Below are 23,449 nucleotides of genomic sequence, written 5' to 3' on the forward strand. Positions count from 1 at the left end.
TCCCTTTTTCAGCAGACTTTCTGCTGTTTTAGCAGACTTTTCTTCTGTCCCTACTAACAAATTTCTTTGGGTGTACAAGTATGATACTAATCTTTGGTATATGATACAAACACAAGCACACTTCATTTCATATCTTCATCTTCGATGGTCTTTGATAATAATATTCAGTGCAAAATAAAACATATGTCCCTATGTTTACTTTTTAAAACAGCTGTTAAATCGCAAATGATTGAATTTTCGTCATTTTGAAATTTTGAGGATTTGTAAAGAGATTTTGGCTCATATCGAGTTTCCATGCCAAGTGAGAACGTATTATTACGAAATTAATCGATTAAGAAAAATAAGACGGGTTTCGGCTAAAAAAAATGCTTAATTTAGCTGTAAAATTGCGATGATGGCCACACTGTAAACGATAAATAAGTCCAAAGTACCATACGATAGTAAATTTTGTACAAAATGAATCAACCCATCGTTAGAAAATGTGTAAATCCCCACTTTAAATTTGGAAGTGCTGTGTGTAGTAGATGATATTAGATTTGTCCGCAAGATGCCTGGCTTAAAGTTAATGTGTCCAATTTGCACCGATGATCTTGAGGAAACAAACGAAATCTATGCGACCAGTTGTGGCCACATATATCACCATTCCTGTATGCGACAATGGCAAAGCCGGTAAGTAACTATGATGTGGATGTTATAACTTTCTGTACTTTTGGTATTTTGAATTCAGATCGACAAGTTGTCCACAGTGCCGCCACCATAATCCAACATCCTACAAATTGTATCTTATTATAAACGATGCCCCCGATGAAAGTGTGATCAACCCAGATCAGGCTGCAGTTCAGCAAGATTTAAATACACGATTGGAGTCGAGCGTTGATAAAATAAATGAACTTACTGCACAAAACCAAGAGGCAGAACTAAATTTCTTTCATCTTCAAGAACAATACACCATTGAACAAGAGCTACGTAGGCGATTGGAGCAAAGAGCTGCCGAGTTCACTAATAATGAGGATAATTTCTTAAAATTACATGCTCAGTACACGGAACTGGAGCACCGAGTTAAACTTTTGGAAGAGGAGAATGAGCGTTTGACCTTAGAGAATGAGTTCAAAGCGGAGGAAATCACTTTGAACAGGAATGAGATTGCCGAGCTAAGTGCGAAAAACCTCAGAGTAAATAATGATCACTTGCTTCAATTACATGAAAATGTTTCCGAATATGAGGATAGGCTGAAAATGCTGCAACAGGAAAATAGAAATCTTATCCGAGAAAATGAATCCAAATCAAAAGAAATTCAGCTAAAATCAAGAGAAATTTTAGCATTGAAAAATCTTAGCAAAGAAAATTGCAAATCGGATGATGTTAAGCTAAAAGCTAAATTGAAGATATTGGAAGATAAGTTGGAGCAAGTAACACAGAAATTAGATAAGGAGATATCAAATTCTATGCAGCTTTCCATAGATAGAATAAAACTGCAGAGTCAAATACAACGAATGCATCTGCAGAAAAATTGCGGAGAAGACAGGCCTAGGGTCAATACGGGAGAAGAAAACAAACGGATGAATATAACAAATTCTGAAAGTAAACCACAAAATATAAAGTCGAACAAAGTGGCCTCAAAGAGTGTGGTCTTTCAAAAGTTCCCATACAATGAAATTAAATATCCCCTGGAGGATGTAATCATACTTATTGCTTCCAAAATTGAAGTGAATATATCCAAAGAAGACATAGTGAAGGCAAACATTCTAGATCGCATTCCAAACAACAAACCTCCAAAGGATGTTTGTGTATATGTTGAGTTCAGAACTGATGATTTAAAAAACCTTATTCTATCTAAGGCACGATTGCTGAAGACCACCGATGTCTCTTTCAAATCTATAAATATAAAAGAGTACATTGACAGGAAAATACACAGTGTCTTTGGGTATGCCAACAGGAAACTGCGAGAAGTAGGATTTTCATATATAACTTGCAAACACAATTGTGTGGTAGCCAAGAAAAATATAAATGATATGGGAGAATTTCAAATTAATAACAAAAGAGAAGTCGATGAACTAGTGCTAAAGTATTCAGGGAATCCAACATCATTGCCTTAGGAGCCAAACGAGTTAATTGATGAAGATTTTTATAAAATTTCATCTAATCCCATGATATAAGACTTCATACTGTTAATGTTTTGTGAATGTGGTTATTGCATATGCATATAAGCTACTTATAGAATTTTACTTTTTGAATAAATTTAATAAAATATTTCTTTTTTTTTGGAATTTTCAATACGTGCGGGAATGCGGTATTGTTTTCTCACATTTCTAGTATTTTGCTCAAAGAAAACTCTTTTTGGTATGATATGGATACTAGGTCATTTAAGAAATTGACAAGTCTGTACGGCCGAAAATTCAAACAGGCCAGGCCAGGATTCTTCTGCAAGCTCTACCATGAATTGTTCTACTAAATACTACAGTCCACAACCGAATTACTTGGATTGTGGTAACAGTTGCAGATGGCAAGGTATCTTAAAAATTCTTGACATATCCTTCTAAATTGTAAGTTAGCACAAATGTGAGGGTGCGGGCTTAATATTAATAATTATGGACCGATATGGACAATTCTTGGCATCGTATAAAATCAAAGTCCTTCATAAATATATTAACCGGAATTAACAATTTCAAATTCAAACTCGACTTTAAGAAGAAATTATGCCATGTTTGTTTTTTACTAACGACAAGTTGACTTCAGTTCAACGGATTTTCATTTATGTAAAGATAACCATATTAAAGTTAAAAGAAAAAAAACGACTTCAATGAGAGTTTTATCGATTTTTACATACATATATCGGCCCATGGCCTCAAATTACAAAATCGAGCAATTAAAATAATTAAGTCTTTGTATATTAATGTCTTTCGACTGAAACTTTATGAATATTTCAATGCCTGATGTTGAATTTATTTCACTTGACTGGACTATTTATTATCTGTTCTTTTGTTTTTTTGTCACTAACACGGGGTTATTTACTAGTAATTCATACATTTTTTTTCCTACTACTTGAATTATTTTCATGTATTAGATTTGGAAACCGGTTATGATGTGTATTTATTTAGTTGTAATCTTAATTTTTAAGTCTTTTTACTCTGAAGCCTATGGTAATGAATTGTTACTGTGTAATACACTATGTGGGCCACTAGGCCTTTGTATTATATTGAATAAATAAATAAATAAATATGAGAAATTCATCTTCTATGGTACCCAAATCTGGCATTTGTAAAGCAAATGCATAAAATCCTTTGGCTTAGGACATTATTTTGTTAGGGCACACTATCTATCCACCATTTACATTTGATCCAAGTAACGCCGTCTATATGTCAGGTGGTAGTCGACACATACACGTCTTAATTATATATTTAAAATTACATAGATGGCTCATCGGTGTCAAGGGCTTTGAGAACTAACATATAGATGACCCATCGGTGTCAAACGCAGTTTGGCAAAAAAAAATGAACGCATCAAATAGGGGGAATTGTAAATTATTTGATCAAAGTTCGATTTTATCCACATCGCTTCCAGAGGCTCTTAAATGTCGCAATTCAAAAGGGAATGAAATGATATTTTTTTTCAGATATTTCTCCACACCCAAAAAAAAGTGAACCCACCATGAAAGAAAATGTAGGCTTATTTTAGAAAAATTTAACTAAAATAGTTTTTTTAATTGCAACATGTTACAAATAAATCAATCGTGCCTGTTCCGGTACACACATATATCACACTTAAGAGGTGTTCTGGACTACACCTTAAACCGTCACAGACCTGAAAAATGTACACGAACATATTTTTTGTGTGGGCCAAGTGTACAGCTATCGTATGCAAAGTTCAAAGATTATTAAAACAAATAAAAAACAAATTTTGAAATTTAAATGTGTTTTTTTTATATATTTTGCACATTTTATTGAGCAAAATCAGTTCAATATGCCATGAACTAAGATTTTATAAAACTATATAAAATTTGAACAAAAAATTCTTCTGATTCTGTTTTTTCTTGTTTTCCACATTCTGCTGTAATTTTCCTGCAAAATAGATTTATTTTATGGTTTCTGTCTGTAAATAAAATATATTGCTGAAAAATTAGCTGTTTACATTTTTTGATCAGAAATTCCAAAAAGTTTTCTCACGTGTGAGACAGAACAACTAACTTTTTGTGGGGTGTGAAGAATATGTGTTGTGTGGTGTACAGTGCGGTGAGACTCAGAACAGGCATGAATGCTTTTTTATTTTTTAAATTGAAGAAAATTTATTAAAAATAATATTTATTTCTATTGTTTAAGAAAATTTCATATGTTGAAGGAAAGAATTGGATTTAAAAATAGTTAAAATGTCTTTAGCGCTGTACGAAGTTCAAAACAGGTACAATTTTAGTAAACTTTACTCATTTGAGAGACTATGTGAGCTCAATTTAAGCAAACTTCCCCCATTTTAGGAAAATATGAACTATTTGATTTTTTAGTAAAACTGTGCACTATACATTTGTATACAACTTTTTTTATTTTTAGTTCACGCCAAACATTATTCAAATAAGGAACATTTGCTCACATTGGACAAAATTTAACTAAAATGATAAAATCGAGGGAGCCACCGTAGTGCAATGGTTAGCATGTCCGCCTTGCATACACAAGGTCGTGGGTTCGATTCCTGCTTGACCGAACACCAAAAAGTTTTTCAGCGGTGGATTATCCCACCTCAGTAATGCTGGTGACATTTCAGGGTTTCAAAGCTTCTATAAGTGGTTTCACTGCAATGTGGAACGCCGTTCGGACTTTGCTATAAAAAGGAAGTCCCTTGTCATTGAGCTTAACATGGAATTGGGTAGTACTCAGTGATAAGAGAGAAGTTCACCAATGTGGTATCACAATGGACTGAATAGTCTAGATTAGATCATTTTAGTTAGTTTAGGTTAGGTGGCTTTAACCTAACCTAACTAAAATGATCTAATCTTCATGAACTAAAATAAAGTTGGTATTAGAGCCCCCTTTTTTGAGTGCAAACAACTGCCTCGATCAAGGACAAAAACACTGGCTGCCAGACACTGGTACATCAGCATCACTAGGAAAATGATAATAGCTGTGGTGGATTTTGTGGAGATAGTGATCTGTGGCATTTGAATTTTTTAAACATATTGAAAATAAATGTATAAATCTAGAAGAAATATTTTTAGGAAATTTTATATACATTATACGCTGAATTGTTTCAAAATAGACTTGGCGTAGCACAACTTCTCCATAAAAGTGTTGGAAGGGTCATAATAAAAATACAAAACCAAAGAAAAAAAAAAAGAAATATCGCTAACAATTACATGTTTATTAAAAAAAAATAATAATAATAATTACATACAACAAAATAAATATAAAAAATACTTTCGTTTCATTCTTTAGCACTTTTGTGGAATGTTTGTTATTTTTCTTTTTGTCTTTTATCTTTATGGAAAATATTCTAATAAATATTTAGAAGAGAGGATATTTTTTAGGAACTTAAACTATATAGCAAGTGAAAGTGCATGACTCGTGATATAATTATAGATATGAATTAACTTAGATATAGATAATAAATACAAGTTTCGTCTGCTTGCCTATGGCTACATTTTGTGTGTTGGTGTGGAATGTGTAGAGGGGTTGGAATTTGTGTGATTGGGCTTTCTTATATGTCGAAGATAGACATTGACTTAATCGATTAATTAAAGCATTAGGTGGAGTCTTTTAGATTAGTTGTTTTGGTAAGGAGTTGTTTGCTGGAGTTCTTATTATCTGGAGTGGCGTTTATGTTTTGACCATAGGATGGGTTTTTCTTCTGGTGCAATACACTGGCGTTCACGTACACTGGCACGGGTCGTGCTGGTGCTATTGTGGTTGGAGCTGCTGTTGATAGGTGGGGAAGTTGTGGGACGGTTGGATTTGTGGACAATGGCTCCATATGATTCTCCATCTTCTGTGCTGGCACTGTATGCGTCGACTCCTCGTCCTCCTCCTCCTCTTCCAAAATGATATCTCCGCCCACCAGGGCTATGCGATTCATCTCTTTGACTGGTCGATGTTTTAGGGTGTTGTTGTTGTTGGTGGTCGGGTTGGGACTGGTGCTTAGCTTCTCTGGGCTCTGGTTTGGTGAAGATTGATCGCTCTTCGTTACCTCTGGTGTTTGTGGTATTTCGTCCACGCTTTGGATTGGGACCGATGCCTCCGTCAGCACTGACACTGACTCCTTCATACTTGCTGTACTGTCGCTCGTAGGCGTACTTGTTTTGGCTGCTGTCAATTCCATAACTGACACTTGGGCGGAACTGCTGCAACTGGTATTTGGCTGGTCCACTGTTGACATTTGCGACACAATAGTGCGACTGTGGTTGTGGCTCAATCCTGTATCTTTCCATTTCTCTAAAACGAATGAGAGTGACTTAGATGTTTGCTCCTTTCTGTGGGAGGGAATACAATCACATACCTGCAGCACTACTACCACCGCCATTGGCACCATTTCCATGCTTCCCAAACGGTATTAAACGTGAAGGCTCACACATAATCACCGTCCTATAGGCCTTTCGATATTGTTTATTCATAATCACATAAATGATAGGGTTCAGACAAGCCGACATGTACAGCATTATATAGCTGAGAATATGTAAATTGGGATGATCCACATTCTGATCAGCGACCTTTGCTATTGTTATGGGCAAATAGCAGATGACAAAACTAAGGAATATGGCCAAAACCATTTTGGTGATACGCCACTCATTTCGTTTTGCTCGCACCTCACGTTGATCCTTAATGCGTGTGGTAGATTGCTTTTGTATAGACTCCTGTTTGACGTCTGTGGAAAAACTGCTACTCGATGACACTCTACTGTGGATATTCGCGGTTTCCACATTGCTGGTAGCCGAAGGTGGAGGTCTCAGATTATTCGGTATAGAGTTTTGCTTATTTGCATGGCGTTTCAGACGTTGCTCCGATTTGTGCACCACCCAAAAGATCTTTGTATAACAGGCTATAATTATGATGCAAGGTATCACAAAGGCTGTTATGAATAGTGTGGTTTTACTGCTATGGCCATGATCATCTTCTCGTATGGAACATGTGCCCAATTTTTCATCATAGGCAAATGTACCCCATGCACCAACCAGAGTAGGCAATTGCATACCGTACGAAAAGACCCAACAGAATACAATCATTGCTGCAATCCAATGACGTTTATATATTTTCCCATAGGAGTTATGATGGGCTATCATAACATATCTGAAATGATGGAGAATAATTATGTTGTTAGATTACCCATACACTTGCAATTGTTATAAATATGTAGTAGTGCAGATTAGGAGAAGAAAAACTAAGGTCAGTATCATTAAAGTTTTTAAATCAATGCCCACCGAGAAAGTTCTAGTTTTAATTAAGTTTTCACAATAGCGCTCCGAACGTCTATCGACAAAAAATTTAGGTTATGTTTAAAAGGGGATCTAGGTTTCCCTGTCTCATGTCGGCGAGCATGTTAGGTTAGGTTAGGTGGCAGCCCGATGTATCAGGATCACTTAGACTATTCAGTCCATTGTGATACCACATTGGTGAACTTCTCTCTTATCACTGAGTGCTGCCCGATTCCATGTTAAGCTCAATGACAAGAGACCTCCTTTTTATAGCCGAGTCCGAACGGCGTTCCACATTGCAGTGAAACCACTTAGAGAAGCTTTGAAACCCTCAGAAATGTCACCAGCATTACTGAGGTGGGATAATCCACCGCTGAACAACTTTTTGGTGTTCGGTCGAAGCAGGAATCGAACCCACGACCTTGTGTATGCAAGGCGGGCATGCTAACCATTGCATCACGGTGGCTCCCGTCGGCGAGCATCCAACTAAATAAGCCAACATTCGCGTCGTTTCTTATTTCCATCATATTGCTCCCTTATTGTAGGTTAGGTTAGGTTAGGTTAAAGTGGCAGCCCGATTAAATTTCAGGCTCACTTAGACTATTCAGTCCATTGTGATACCACATTTAACTAAAAGTACCTATTACATATGGGCACTTCTAGTCTTAACCACTGAACCTTCTCTATTATTTACTTTTGTGGAACCAACCAGATTGCTCCAAAAACATTAACAAACTGCTTAAGTTAACGTTTTCCAGGTCAGCCAGTAATCTAAAGCTATATGCTCTTAAAATTCGCTTACGCCTTACACAAAAAGCAGGACACTCACACAAGAGGTGTTTAATTGATTCCTTTTCCTCCACGTCATGACAGCTTATACAATAGTCATTATACTTCGCACCTATAGTTTTTGCAAATTCGCCTATCAGGCAGCGACCCGTTATAGCAGATATTAGGAGTGCTATCTGACGCCTTGAGAACACTAGCATATCTAGTGTGCGGTTTAAGTTTAAATGGGACCATATTTGCTTGGTGTCGTTACAACCCTTGCAATTTTCCCATCGAATATTGGCCATCATAACAGCCTTCTCACGCAGTAAGAGCTTGCAGGTGGCCAGAGGCATACCAACAGATTCTAGTTCCCCTGGAATCTGTTCCTAGCCTTGCTAACACATCTGCTTCACAGTTCCCCGGTATGTTCCTATGACCAGGCACCCATATTAGGTGAATATTGTACTGCTCAGCCATCTCGTTGAGAGATTTGCGGCAGTCTATGGCCGTTTTTGAGTTAAGGAACACAGAGTCCAAGGATTTTATTGCAGGTTGACTGTCTGAGTATATATTAATGCCAATATTTGTTGGAACATTACTTCGCAGCCAATTCACCACCTCTCTTATTGCCAATATTTCAGCCTGAAAAACACTACAGTGATTAGGTAATCTTTTCGCTATTCGAATTTCCAGATCTTTAGAATATACTCCGAACCCCACTTGTCCATTCAATTTGGAGCCATCAGTATAGAAATCTATATATCTTTTATTCCCCGGGGTCTGTGTACACCACGCCTCACTGTTGGGAATTAGAGTTTCAAACTTTTTGTCGAAAAGTGGTTTTGCCAGGGTGTAATCCACTACGTTAGGCACATCTGGCATTACTTTGAGGACCGAACTATGACCGTACATGTTTTCCGACCACAGCGATAGCTCGCGCAACCGCACAGCCGTTGTTGCAGCTGACTGTTTGGCCAAAATGTCTAAAGGCAATAGATGTAGCATGACATTAAGGGAGTCTGTTCCTGTCTTACTAAATGCGCCTGAGATACATAAGCTCGCCATACGCTGAACTTTATCTAAACAAGTCGGTTTCAGAAGTGCCGGCCACCAGACTACAACACCATATAGCATTATAGGTCTAACCACTGCCGTGTATAGCCAATGCACAATTTTTGGTCTTAGTCCCCACTTTTTCCCTATTGCCGTTTTGCACGAGTACAAAGCTACCGTGGCTTTTCTCGCCCTCTCTTCAATATTAAGCCTAAAATTCAGCTTCCTGTCCAAAATAACGCCAAGGTATTTTGCACACTCACCAAAGGGAATTTCAGTACCCCCTAAGGAAATGGGCCTAACCGTGGGAGTTTTGCGATCTTTGCAGTACATGACTATTTCTGTCCTTGCTGGATTTACACCAAGACCATTATCTTTCGCCCATTTCTCAGTCATCCGGAGAGCTCTCTGTATAATATCTCTGATTGTGGATGGGAATTTTCCCCTGACTGCTAGCGCCACATCATCTGCGTATGCCACCACTTTTATCCTTTCTTTTTCTAGAGAAACCAGAAGGTTGTTTATAGCAACATTCCAAAGAAGAGGTGATAGAACTCCTCCTTGGGGAGTGCCTCTGTTCACATACCTTTGTATGTTTGCTTGCCCTAGTGTGGCTGAAATACGTCTCTTTATTAGAAGTTCGTCTAACAGCCTAAGTATACCTGGATCAACATTCAGAGTTGTCAGTCCATTTAATATCGAGCTCGGATGGACATTATTGAACGCCCCTTCGATGTCTAGAAACGCCACGTTTGTGTATTCTTTGACAGATAGTGAGCTTTCAATAAAGCTGACCAGTTCATGCAATGCGGTCTCAGTAGACCTGCCCTTCGAGTATGCATGCTGTCGTTTCGAGAGCAAACTTGAATCCACGCTAGTTCTAAGATACATGTCTATCATCCTCTCCAGGGTCTTAAGTAGGAATGAGGATAAGCTGATTGGTCGGAAATCCTTCGCACTCGAGTGAGAGGCTTTTCCTGCTTTAGGTATGAAGACGACTTTTGTTTCCCTCCACTTTTCTGGAATATATGCTAAGTTTACACATTGTTTATATATCACCGTCAACCAGGGGATAATTCTTTCAGCCACTGCCTGTAACTCCGCCGGAGTAATTCCATCAGGTCCGGGGGATTTGAATGGTCCAAAGCTATTTAAAGCCCATTTTATTCTAGATTCCGACACAATTTCCTCGATAGGAAGTGATCGCCGAGCCTCTGTTACACCGCCGGAACATGGTTCAACCGTCTGATTTCCAGGGAAGTGTGTGTCCAAAAGTACCTCCAACGTCTCCTCACTGGACGTTGTCCAATTTCCCTCCGATGTTTTAATGAAACCTGGAGCGGTGTTAGTGGATGCTAGTACCTTCCGTAGTCTGGAAGCCTCTGACGTATTCTCAATAATGCTACAGTAATCATCCCAAGAGTTTTGTTGAGACCTTCTCAGTTCTCGTTTATATTCTCTCAGATTCATCTTGTAAGTGTCCCAATCCTCCGGAGCTCTTGTGGACTTTGCTTTGTTAAAGAGCTTCCTGCAGGATTTCCTCATATTACTTAACTCCGTAGTCCACCATGGCGGCCGATTTTTTCCCCTTGGCTTTCCTCTAGGGCAAGCAGCTTTCAGTGAAATGTTGAAGGCCTTCGTAATCCGCTCCACTGCGTGTTCGATATCTTGCACAGTGCTCATATTTGTCTCCGGCATTTCCGGTATCATCAAATTGAACGATTCCCTATACCTATTCCAATCAGCTTTCCTAACATTTGGCGGAAATATGGTCTTTGAAGTACGAACAGCCAATCTGAAACTGATGTAGCGATGATCTGAGAAGCTATGTTCCCTCAAAACTTGCCACTCAGATATCTTATCATTCAGTTCCGGAGAGGTCAACGTTACGTCCAAAACCTCTTGTCTGTTCCTGGTGACGAAGGTTGGTGCATCTCCCTTATTGCAAACTACCAGGTTAGTACGCAAAATAAACTCTATTAGCGACTCTCCCCTTGCATTAGTATCATTACTTTTAATATCGAGCTCGGATGGACATTATTGAACGCCCCTTCGATGTCTAGAAACGCCACGTTTGTGTATTCTTTGACAGATAGTGAGCTTTCAATAAAGCTGACCAGTTCATGCAATGCGGTCTCAGTAGACCTGCCCTTCGAGTATGCATGCTGTCGTTTCGAGAGCAAACTTGAATCCACGCTAGTTCTAAGATACATGTCTATCATCCTCTCCAGGGTCTTAAGTAGGAATGAGGATAAGCTGATTGGTCGGAAATCCTTCGCACTCGAGTGAGAGGCTTTTCCTGCTTTAGGTATGAAGACGACTTTTGTTTCCCTCCACTTTTCTGGAATATATGCTAAGTTTACACATTGTTTATATATCACCGTCAACCAGGGGATAATTCTTTCAGCCACTGCCTGTAACTCCGCCGGAGTAATTCCATCAGGTCCGGGGGATTTGAATGGTCCAAAGCTATTTAAAGCCCATTTTATTCTAGATTCCGACACAATTTCCTCGATAGGAAGTGATCGCCGAGCCTCTGTTACACCGCCGGAACATGGTTCAACCGTCTGATTTCCAGGGAAGTGTGTGTCCAAAAGTACCTCCAACGTCTCCTCACTGGACGTTGTCCAATTTCCCTCCGATGTTTTAATGAAACCTGGAGCGGTGTTAGTGGATGCTAGTACCTTCCGTAGTCTGGAAGCCTCTGACGTATTCTCAATAATGCTACAGTAATCATCCCAAGAGTTTTGTTGAGACCTTCTCAGTTCTCGTTTATATTCTCTCAGATTCATCTTGTAAGTGTCCCAATCCTCCGGAGCTCTTGTGGACTTTGCTTTGTTAAAGAGCTTCCTGCAGGATTTCCTCATATTACTTAACTCCGTAGTCCACCATGGCGGCCGATTTTTTCCCCTTGGCTTTCCTCTAGGGCAAGCAGCTTTCAGTGAAATGTTGAAGGCCTTCGTAATCCGCTCCACTGCGTGTTCGATATCTTGCACAGTGCTCATATTTGTCTCCGGCATTTCCGGTATCATCAAATTGAACGATTCCCTATACCTATTCCAATCAGCTTTCCTAACATTTGGCGGAAATATGGTCTTTGAAGTACGAACAGCCAATCTGAAACTGATGTAGCGATGATCTGAGAAGCTATGTTCCCTCAAAACTTGCCACTCAGATATCTTATCATTCAGTTCCGGAGAGGTCAACGTTACGTCCAAAACCTCTTGTCTGTTCCTGGTGACGAAGGTTGGTGCATCTCCCTTATTGCAAACTACCAGGTTAGTACGCAAAATAAACTCTATTAGCGACTCTCCCCTTGCATTAGTATCATTACTTCCCCAAATACTATGATGTGCATTTGCATCGCATCCCATAATGAGTTTTGTCTTTGTTTTTAGTGACTCCTCAACTAAGGTCTTAATGGCACAGGCATATCCCTATCATGTCCCATGTAGACCGAAGATACCCAATATTTGCATGTGGATATCTCTAGACTGGCTACGACAGTGTCTGCATTGCTCAATGAAGGAAGCAGAAACAAGTTTAGTTCGTTTTTAGCAATTATACATGCTCGATTTATATCGTTACCCGTATTATGCAAAAGTTTGAAACCCGGAGTGCTTAATTCACAGATCTTGTTCTTATATATGTATGGTTCTTGAATAAGAACTATATCTATGTCTCCTTTCATCAGGAGAACTTTTAAGGCAGCACAAGCGGCCTTACAATGGTGAAGATTTATCTGGAGGAACCGTAGAACCATCCAAATTTTCAACCACCGTCACATCAGCCGCTTCAACTGAGTCATCAAGGGCTTCCTCTTCACAGATCTCGGTGACTCTCGCAACAATCCGCGGTTCAGCTTTGGTGAGGCTTGAGCCTGTAGAAACTTCCCGCATATGATTTTCGCCATAGTATGCCGGTTTTATGTCTCCTTCGGCTTCGCTAGGAGATTTTTTCACTGCTGACTCTACCGGTGGCTTGTCCGTTTCGGTATCCTTTGGCTGATCGCTTTTGTATACCTTCATATGGATATCATGAAAGCCATAACTTACGCGTCCTTGGGTCTGGGCTAGATGTGGCAGCGACTCTATGTTTAATATAAACACCGCATGTCGTCTTGGTCCATCCACCTCATCCAAACGACCAACCTTCCAATCGGCGGTTGGAAGATCTGGGTTACATTCTTTTAGTCTCTCTAGTATTGACTCAGGATCAGGAGGGTTTGCCGGTATCCATGCATGTGCTCTAGGTTTAGCCGGTATGTCTTTTTTATCGACTAACTCCAAAGTGGCTCCTTCCCAAACTTCACCAATTAGCATCAATGCAGCTTTAAAGCAATCCATAGACCTCTGGTCTGCAAAAGCTATTAACTTATATCGTCCTTGATACCATCCAGCATCTTGCTGTCGAGGACTTGGTCCGGGAAACTTTTTTCGCACCTCTGAGTAGACACCAGACATCGCGTTCTCAATTTCCCCCATTTTTGCCTTGGAATCATACCGTCCAATGCTCCTTTATTAATAATAGCCATCACAAGGCTGTCTTTTGCAACTGAGGCAAACGCACGGTTGAAAAAGACTGTTTTTCATATGTTTGGCTATAAACATTATATGTTTGGAACACAAATTTTTAAACACAATATTTTTGAGTGCAAGCATATAATGTTCATAAACTAGCATAACATGTTTGGGACATATATGTTAATATGTTAGAACATATTATGTTTGGGACATAAAATGTTTGTAAATATAATATGCTTGAATGCAAACATATATTAATTTAGAAATAGCCTATTAACATATATGTGTTTAGTAGCTTGGAGCGCTATTTAACAGGGAGCGATATTGAATTAAGTTGGCGGTTGTTGCTTGTTATTACAAAATTAACATTTTATTTTTCCTTGGGCAATTGATCAGCTACTTCTTCGATCCTTACAAACTGTGTGGTCCGCTGTTCGAGTCCCCGTCCGGCAAAAGGTAAAATTAAAATAAAAAAAAATCATAAAATTGATTAATTTCTTCTACAATGTTTGTATTACAGAAAAAGGTGCTAAGAACTAAAAAATCTCGTGGAAGTGAGAAAGATGTCGGGGAATATACAATTGGGCAGAAACAAAATTTTGAGCATTCAGGTCGAAAACCTATGTTGTTAGCACCTATATTACCTGTTTATTTTCATAATTCATTATGATTGTAAATATATAAATAAATAAAATTTTGAGCACAATATTGTTTTGGAGAATTTTTTTAAGCATATAATATTTTTGGGTGCAAAATGCTTCCAAACATATTATATGGTCACATAATAACATATTGTTTTTTGGAAGACAACATTATTGAATTTGGATGCAAAAATACAAAATGTTTGGAACTTAGACTACCCAAACATATATTGTTTAGACCAATATGCTTTCAAACATATTATATATTGGAAGAGATCAAACATATAAATGTTTGGGCAATACCCAAAAATGTATATGCTTGAAGCAAAATATGTTTGGGAGTATATGTTACAGAAGCGATTTTTTGTGAGCGTGCGATCTTTGATCCCGTTTAGCCCATTTTAAGGAATCGCTTTGCTTAGCCGACAACGTGCTTGGGTCGACTGATCCTAGTTTCTTTAGGATAAACAAAGCATTTCTTCGTTCCTTGAATCTCTTTCGAGAGGGATTGCCTCCTTTTGATGTCGTCACCTTAGAAAAGGTTCGACTTACCAAAGTGTCACCGCCAGTCGACCCGTCTACAGGTCGACTAATTGGGCCTGACTCTTGGTCGCTGCCCAAATTTATAACTTCAGTCGTTACCCGTCCACTGGGCCCTGAAGTTAGCAACCCAGTGGATGACTTTGAATTTCGCTGCATGGTGGTTTATTATTTCCACCACACGTGAAATTCGTAATAAGTACTTATTACGATGAAATACTCCGCTATTAGAAAACACGTCCGTTCAGTTCGACGGTTGAAAAAAAAAAAAAAAAACACTTTCTTGATTTGTATCAAAAATGCTCCATTCCCCCCATTATCTACATATAACTTGTAAAAGTATGACAGTAGGACCTATGTCAGGTAGTGTTCCAAGGTATTTTCTTGGTCCTGCATTGAATAGGCAAAGAGAGCGTAAAATAACGATTTGCCACTTTACCTAACCTAACTTAATCTAAGTTATGTTTGAAATAGGAGTTGGACATTATACGTCTCATGTCGAATTTGACTTGTCTAGTTTGCGATCCCACACGCTCACAAAAAATCGCTTCTGTAACATATACTCCCAAACATATTTTGCTTCAAGCATATACATTTTTGGCTATTGCCCAAACATTTACATGTTTGATCTCTTCCAATATATAATATGTTTGAAAGCATATTGGTCTAAACAATATATGTTTGGGTAGTCAATTTCCAAACATTTTGTATTTTTGCATCCAAATTCAATAATGTTGTCTTCCAAAAAACAATATGTTATTATGTGAGCATATAATATGTTTGGAAGCATTTTGCACCCAAAAATATTATATGCTTAAAAAATTCTCCCAAACAATATTGTGCTCAAAATTTTATTTATTTATTTATATATTTACAATCATAATGAATTATGAAAATAAACAGGTAATATAGGTGTTAACAACATAGGTTTTCGACCTGAATGCTCAAAATGTTGTTTCTGCCCAATTGTATATTCCCCCACATCTTTCTCACTTCCACGAGATTTTTTAGTTCTTACACTGTTAGAAAAATATGTTTTTCATATGTTCCGATATAAACAAAATGTGTTTCGGGCACAATTTTTAAACACAATATATTTAAGTGCAAACATGTAATGTTCCTAAACTAACACAAAATGTTTGGGACACATATGTTAATATGTTAGAATATATTATGTTTGGGGCATGAATGTTTCATAAAAATAATATGTGTGAATGTAAACATATATAAATTTACAAATTTCGAGTAAACATATATATGTTGTGATACTTTATTCAGAGAGCGACAGAGAGAGAGAGAGTTAGTATAGAGAAAGAAATAGATATGGAAACTGGGAGTGTTGAATAAAAAATATCAACATAACACAGCGAGAAAATGAAATGAGAGCAATTTCTGTGAATGTATGTTGTTTCGGAAAACGGTTTTAAAATAAGGCCAAAAATTTGGTATGCTTATGTCTAAATATTATTTAATTTGAATAGTAGAATGAGTATTCGGAATAAAGAGAATAGATATTCGGAACCAAGAGAATAGACATTTGAAAAAAACAGCATATTTGTATTACAGAAAAAGATGCGAAGAACTCAAAAATTTCGTGGAAGTGAAAATTATGCGAGGGAATGAACATAATCTTCTTTGGGGAATTCTTCCAAGCATATACTATTCTTGGACTCAAAATGCTTCCAAACATATAATATGGTCACATAAAACAAACATATTAATGTTTCGGCGGTATCCAATAATATATGTGCTTCCTGCAAAATATGTTTGGAACATATGTTAGAGAAGCGATTTTTTTTGAGGGTGTAGCACCTTTTTCTGTAATACAAACATTGTAGAAGAAATTATTCAATTGTATGATTTTTTTATTTTAATTTTACCTTTTGCCGGACAGGGATTCGAACAGCGGACCACACAGTTTGTAAGGATCAAAGAAGTAGCTGATCAATTGCCCAAGGAAAAATAAAATGTTAATTTTGAAATAACAAGCAACAACCACCAACTTAATTCAATATCGCTCCCTGTTAAATAGCGCCCCAAGCTACTAAACACATATATGTTTATAGGCTATTTCTAAATTAATATATGTTTGCATCCAAGCATATTATATTATACATAATATGTTCTAACATATTAACATATATGTCCCAAACATGTTATGATAGTTTATGAACATTATATGCTTGCACTCAAAAATATTGTGTTCCCAACATATAATGTTTATAGCCAAACATATGAAAAACAGTCTTTTTCATCCGTGCAGTCTCCTCAATGTTTTCCCAAAAGTTCCTTTCAATCCCTGTTGCTAAGTTGAGTCCAGACTAGGCAGAATAAGACCTCTTAATTTAAGAGATGCCCTGTGTGAGCATAACCGAGTAACTAAGGAATCGCCCCAATGTTTCGTCGTCCTCGCCTTACGACTTATATATTCGTCTTACGACTTATATTCCGATACAAAAGTTCCCACAACTCTATGTGCTCCTTTAGAATTTTCATGACTGTAATTACACTGTTTCAGTAGTTCGAGGACTCTGATCTCGTTCGGGTTACTTCATAGTGATATTGGCTTCCGTCCGACAACATATCTGTCCATAGTGTTATATGTGCACCCATTCCCTTAACACAGCCCAGATAAACTCTATGGATCTTGTGTTTCTAAGGTTACTCTCTGTGTCGAAATGGGTTTCAATTCAGTTTTCTCATATTCTATGGAATTTCCCTTAATTTATTCTACAATAAATTGAAAAATTTCCTCAAACTTGTCATGAACACATTATTTGTGATTTACTATCGAATACCGAAACAATTAGGATTTCACAGAATCTGGTTTTCGAGATATCAATATGGAATCGTTCATCTCGAGGCAAACGAAAATTCCACGAACAGGAAATTAATGTAGAATTTCACTTATTTTCGGCTTTCGTAACAGCTGATGACAGTGTTGCGCAATTTTTTTACATTTCAGGAACACTTCCATTCATATTTGTATGAAGGACATGAATAAAAACTTACCTGTTAATGGTGATCATAGCAATGCATAGTAGAGAAACACCGATGTTGCCATACTGTATAAATGGAATCATCTTGCAAAGAGCTTCTCGAGGCTTCCAACTACCTTCAATAAAACGAAATGCACTAAATGGCAGGACAAAAGCACAGAATAATAAATCGGCGATGCACAAGCTGAAAAGTAAAAGAAAAAAGTTTCTTAAATATATTTCCAAAAGTTTCATCCAAATTCTAGAATATTCCTACGGAAAATTCGTGTGAATTGCCAATGACGGACCTGTCATAGGACTCAATATTTAACATTTCATTTTTATAAAATAAAATTAATATTAAACTCTTACTGGAACTGAACTACAATGTGTAGTGTTAGTTGTACGTTTTCGTACATGTAGTATCGTTTTAGGCTTGAGTGGCAACCCTATTCAGTCCATTGTGATACTACATACCTATTACGTAAATACCTACTACGTATAGACACGTCTAGTTTTTTTTCGTTGAACCCACCCAATTATTTTCTTCTGTTAATCATCCTGATTGAATATTAGCTGACTGTTTAATTTAACATTTTCCAGGTCCGCAAATAATCTAAAGCTATATGCCCCTACAAAATTCAGGACACTCGCACAAGAGGTGTTTAATTGATTCCCTTTCCTCGTCATCATGACAGCCCATGCAATAGTTATTATACTCCACACCATTAGTTTTTGCAAATATTATAGCTTATATCAAGTGTGATAACTGACGTCTTGAAAACACTACCATATCAAGTGTGCGGCTTAAGTTTAGATGGGGCCATCAAATATGGCCGATGTGGTTGCAATCCTTGCCATCCTCCATCGTATATTCGCCATCATAAAATCCTTTTCACGCTGTATGAGCTTACAGCAAGCCAGGGGCGAACCAACAGATCTTAGTTCCCCTGAAATATGTGAGGTAGTCCCTAGCCTTGTTAACTCAACCCCTCCACAGTTCTCTGATATGCTCCTGTGACCAGGCACCCATATTAGGTAAATATTGTACTGCTAAACCATCTCATTGAGAGATTTGCGGCAGTCAATGACCGTTTTCGAGTTAAGGAACACAGAGTCCAAGGAGTTTATTGCAGGTTGACTGTCTGTGAATATATTAATGCCAACATTTGTTAGAACATTATTTCTCTGCCAATTCGCCACCTCTCTTATTGCTAATATTTTAGCCTGAAAAACACTACCGTTTTTTGGTAATCTTTTCGCTATTCGAAGTTCCAGGTCTTTAGAATAATATACTCCGAAACCCACTTGTCCATCCAATTTGGTGTCATCAACGTAGAAATCTATATGAGGTTTATTCCTCGGGGTCTGCGAACACCACTGCTCATTATTGAGAATTACTGTGTCAAATTTCTTGCCAAAAATCGGTTTCGCCAAAGTGTAATTCAGTACGTTTGGGAAATCTGTCATTATTTTGAGGACCGAACTGTGAACGTGCCATTTTCGCTCACAGCAATAGCTTGCGCAAACAAACAGCCGTTGATGCAGCTGACTGTTTGGCCAATATATCTAAAAGCAATAGATGCAACATGACATTAAGGGAATGTGTCTGAGATATACCGGCACGTCATTTGCTGAAATTCATCTAAATTTGTTGACTACTGAAGTACCGCCTACCCGATCACAACACCACATAGCTTTATAGGTCTAAACACTACCGTGTACAATTTTTGGTTTTAGTCTCCACCTGTTCCCTACTGCCTTTTTGCACGAGTACAAGGCTATCGTGGATTTTCTCGGCCTTTCTTCAATTTGAAGCTTAAAGTTCAGCTTCTGTCCAATATATCTCGAAGGTATTTTGCACACTCACCAAAGGGGATTACAATCACGGTATATTTTTTACTGTTTGGTAGATTGGTAGAATTCTTGATGTTTTGGTAGATTTTACAAAATATTCCACTCCAATTAATAGAAAAATATATACAATAGAAAAACATTGGCAAAATCTGTTTAAAAAATTATAATTAAAATTTTGTCAAAATTTTCTATAGAATAAAAATTTTGACAAAATTTTCTATAGAATTAAAAATTTGTGATTTTTTTTATAGAATTAAAATTTTGTCAACATTTTTTATAGAAATAAAGTTTTGACAAAATTTCTATACGCCCTCACAAAAAATCGCTTCTGTAACATATACTCCCAAACATATTTTGCTTCAAGCATATACATTTTTGGGTATTGCCCAAACATTTATATGTTTGATCTCTACCAATATATAATATGTTTGAAAGCATATTGGTCTAAACAATATATATTTGGGTAGTCTAAGTTCCAAACATTTTGTATTTTTGTATCCAAATTCAATAATGTTGTCTTCCAAAAAACAATATGTTATTATGTGACCATATAATATGTTTGGAAGCATTTTGCACCCAAAAGTATTATATGCTTAAAAAAAATTCTCCCAAACAATATTGTGCTCAAAATTTTATTTATTTATTTGTATATTTACAATCATAATGAATTATGAAAATAAACAGGTAATATAGGTGCTAACAACATAGGTTTCCGACCTGAATGCTCAAAATTTTGTTTCTGCCCAATTGTATATTCCCCGACATCTTTCTCGCTTCCACGAGATTTTTTAGTTCTTAGCACCTTTTTCTGTAATACAAACATTGTAGAAGAAATTATTTAATTTTATGATTTTTTTATTTTAATTTTACCTTTTGCCGGACGGGGATTCGAACAGCGGACCACACAGTTTGTAAGGATCAAAGAAGTAGCTGATCAATTGCCCAAGGAAAATAAAATGTTAATTTTGTAATAACAAGCAACAACCACTAACTTAATTCAATATCGCTCCCTGTTAAATAGCGCTCCAAGCTACTAAACACATATATGTTTATGGGCTATTTCTAAATTAATATATGTTTGCATCCAAGCATATTATATTTACAAACATTTTATGTCCCAAACATAATATGTTCTAACATATTAACACATATGTCCCAAACATGTTATGCTAGTTTATGAACATTATATGCTTGCATTAAAAAATATTGTGTTTAAAAATTTGTGTTCCAAACATATAATGTTTATAGCCAAACATATGAAAAACAGTCTTTTTCATCCGTGTAGAAATAAAATTATGTCAAAATTTTCTATAGAATTAAAAATTTGTCAAAATTTTCTATAGAATTAAAATTTTGACAAAATCTTCTATAGAATTAAAATTTCGACAAAATTTTTTATGGAATTAAAATTTTGACAAAATTTTCTATAGAATAAAAATTTTGACAAAATTTTTTATGAAATTAAAATTTTGTCAAAATTTTCTATAGAATTAAAATTTTGACAAAATTTTCTACAGAAATAAAATTTTGACAAATTTTTCTATAGAAATAAATTTTCTACAAAAATTTGGAGCAAAGCTTCAAATTAAGATTTTTTAAATTTGGTAGATTTTTGGTAATATTTTCTTCAAATGTTGGTAGTTTATGGCAACCGTGATTACAATACCACCTAATGAGATGGGTACGAATTTTACGATATGATTAATTCTGCCTTTGCCCGATTTACTCCTAGACCATTCTACTTCGCCTATTTCTCAGTCATCCGGAGGGCTCTCTGTAGAATATCTCTAATTGTGGATGGGAATTTTCCCTTGACTGCTAAAGCCACTTCATCTGCTTAGGCCACCTCTCTTTTCTAAGGTAACCAGAAGGTATTTTATAGCAACATTTCAAAGAAGAGGTGACAGAAATTCTCCTTGGGGAATGGCTCCGTTCACATGCCTTTGAATGTTTGCTTACCGTAGATTAGCTGAAGTACCGCTCTTCGTTAGAAGTTCGTCTATCAGCTTCAGTATCTCTTGATCAGCATTCAGAGAAACCCAATTGTGTACGAGTATTCATTGACAGATTCTTTCTTTCATTAAAGCTGACTAGTTCATGCAATGCGGTGTCACTAAGCATGCTGTAGTTTTTAACGAAAAAATCCAATTTAAATTGAGAGAGAAAAATTTAAAAGTCGGGAATCAAAGGTTGCCTTTTCAATAATCGCAATAGTCAAAAGATGTCCTTTTCAAAATATTAGAAATAAATTAGAAAAAAGAAAATATTTTTACAAATTTGAAAGACTATTTTTTTGAAAAATCAAGAAACAATTACTTTGAAAAATCGAAAAGTCAATTTTTTGGTTCTCATTACAATCCCTAAGATTTCTTTACTTGGCGATTGATTTTCAAAAATCAGTAATGACCACTGTTCTTTGAGATACTCTTCCTTTTTGGGGCGAAGTAAATTACTTATCCAACCACCCTCATAGTATGCTTTAAAATTTCGATTGAGATAATTTTGAGCAAAACACTCAAAACTTTATCCAATTAATCAATTACGAAAATGATAGTATCAATAACAGTTTTAATAGGGCATAAAAAACTTGGTCAAAAATTTATTTATTTATAATATTTATAACCATAATAAATTAGGAATATAAATAATGACAGAAGGTAGGGTACTGACTACAAAGTTTTTCGACCCAAAAAATTTAATAGATGTTGATTGCAAAACTCAATCATTTTTATACCCTAAACCACATAGTGGTCAGGGTATAATAAGTTTGATCGGCCAAAAAATGTGCCTACCAGAAATATTGATTTTAGACCCCATAAAATATATACCGATCGACTCAGAATCACCTCCTGAGTCGATCTAGCGCTTGGTGTCCGTCCGTCCGTCCGTCTGTCCATGTATTTGTTGTTCACAGGATTTCGGTCGCAATTATTAACCGATTTTGATGAAATTTGGTACAGGGAGTTTTTTGGGCACAAGGACGGACGCTATTGAATTTGGAAGAAATCGGATCAAATTTAGATATAGCTCCCATATATATGTATCGCTCGATTTCGACAAATGGGGTCACGTTGCGCTTTTTTTCAAACGGATCGTCACCAAATTTGGCAAAAGGTAATCTTTTCCATCGCCCTTCAAGTCTGCAAAAATTCATTCAAATCGGTTCAGATTTAGATATAGCTCTCTTATATATGTATCGCCCGATTTTCCCAAATTTGGCCACAAAACCTTTATTTATCAACCGATTTTACTCAAAGTTGGCTAAATATAATCTTCTATAGCACTAACTATATGTGCAAAAAATCATCGAAATCGGTTCAGATTTAGCTATAGCTCCCATATATATGTACCGCCCGATTTTTCTAAATTTGGCCATAAAACCCTTATTTATCAACCGATCTTACTCAAATTTGGCTAAATGTAGTCTTCTAGAGCACTAACTATATGTGTTAAAAATCATCGAAATCGGTTCTGATTTAGATATAGCTCCCATATATATGTATAGCCCGATTTTCCCAAATTTGGCCATAGAACCCTTATTTACTAACCGATCTTACTAAAAGTTGGCTAGATCCAGTCCTCTATAGTACTAACTATATGTGCAAAATTTCATCGATATCGGTACAGATGTAGATATAGCTCCCATATATGTATCACCCGATTTTGAAAAATTCGCCCCTAATAACCTTATGTTTG

The 23,449-nt window shown here is 36.7% G+C and overlaps 2 protein-coding genes across 5 annotated transcripts in view; one reads left to right on the plus strand and one right to left on the minus strand.

Annotated features, from left to right (window-relative positions):
* Positions 1 to 312: 312 nt before the first annotated feature.
* LOC142231753 (uncharacterized) lies at positions 313 to 2,253 on the plus strand. Its single transcript, XM_075302385.1, has 2 exons — positions 313 to 669; positions 728 to 2,253. The coding sequence occupies exons 1-2, from the start codon at positions 548 to 550 to the stop codon at positions 2,094 to 2,096; spliced, it is 1,491 nt and encodes a 496-aa protein (XP_075158500.1). The 5' UTR covers positions 313 to 547; the 3' UTR covers positions 2,097 to 2,253.
* A 3,072-nt stretch (positions 2,254 to 5,325) lies between these two features.
* moody (G-protein coupled receptor moody) overlaps positions 5,326 to 23,449 on the minus strand; it is a 63,119-nt gene continuing 44,995 nt past the window's right edge. For all 4 annotated transcript variants that reach the window (XM_075302384.1, XM_075302382.1, XM_075302383.1 and 1 more), the window contains exons 4-6: positions 17,931 to 18,101; positions 6,478 to 7,265; positions 5,326 to 6,413 (exon numbers count right to left, since the gene is read on the minus strand). In XM_075302384.1, the coding sequence (XP_075158499.1) occupies positions 5,728 to 6,413; positions 6,478 to 7,265; positions 17,931 to 18,101 (1,645 nt within the window). In that variant the 3' untranslated portion in view covers positions 5,326 to 5,727. The remainder of the gene's footprint in view (positions 6,414 to 6,477; positions 7,266 to 17,930; positions 18,102 to 23,449) is intronic.

This window comes from Haematobia irritans, chromosome 3 (assembly GCF_050003625.1).
Source record: "Haematobia irritans isolate KBUSLIRL chromosome 3, ASM5000362v1, whole genome shotgun sequence".
Taxonomy (NCBI): domain Eukaryota; kingdom Metazoa; phylum Arthropoda; class Insecta; order Diptera; family Muscidae; genus Haematobia; species Haematobia irritans.

Bases quoted from the DNA above. Each gene is read 5' to 3' on its own strand.
- LOC142231753 (XM_075302385.1), top strand. From the start codon at position 548: ATGCCTGGCTTAAAGTTAATGTGTCCAATTTGCACCGATGATCTTGAG. The intron at 670-727 runs GTAAGTAACTAT...TTTTGAATTCAG, and splicing joins ATGCGACAATGGCAAAGCCG to ATCGACAAGTTGTCCACAGT.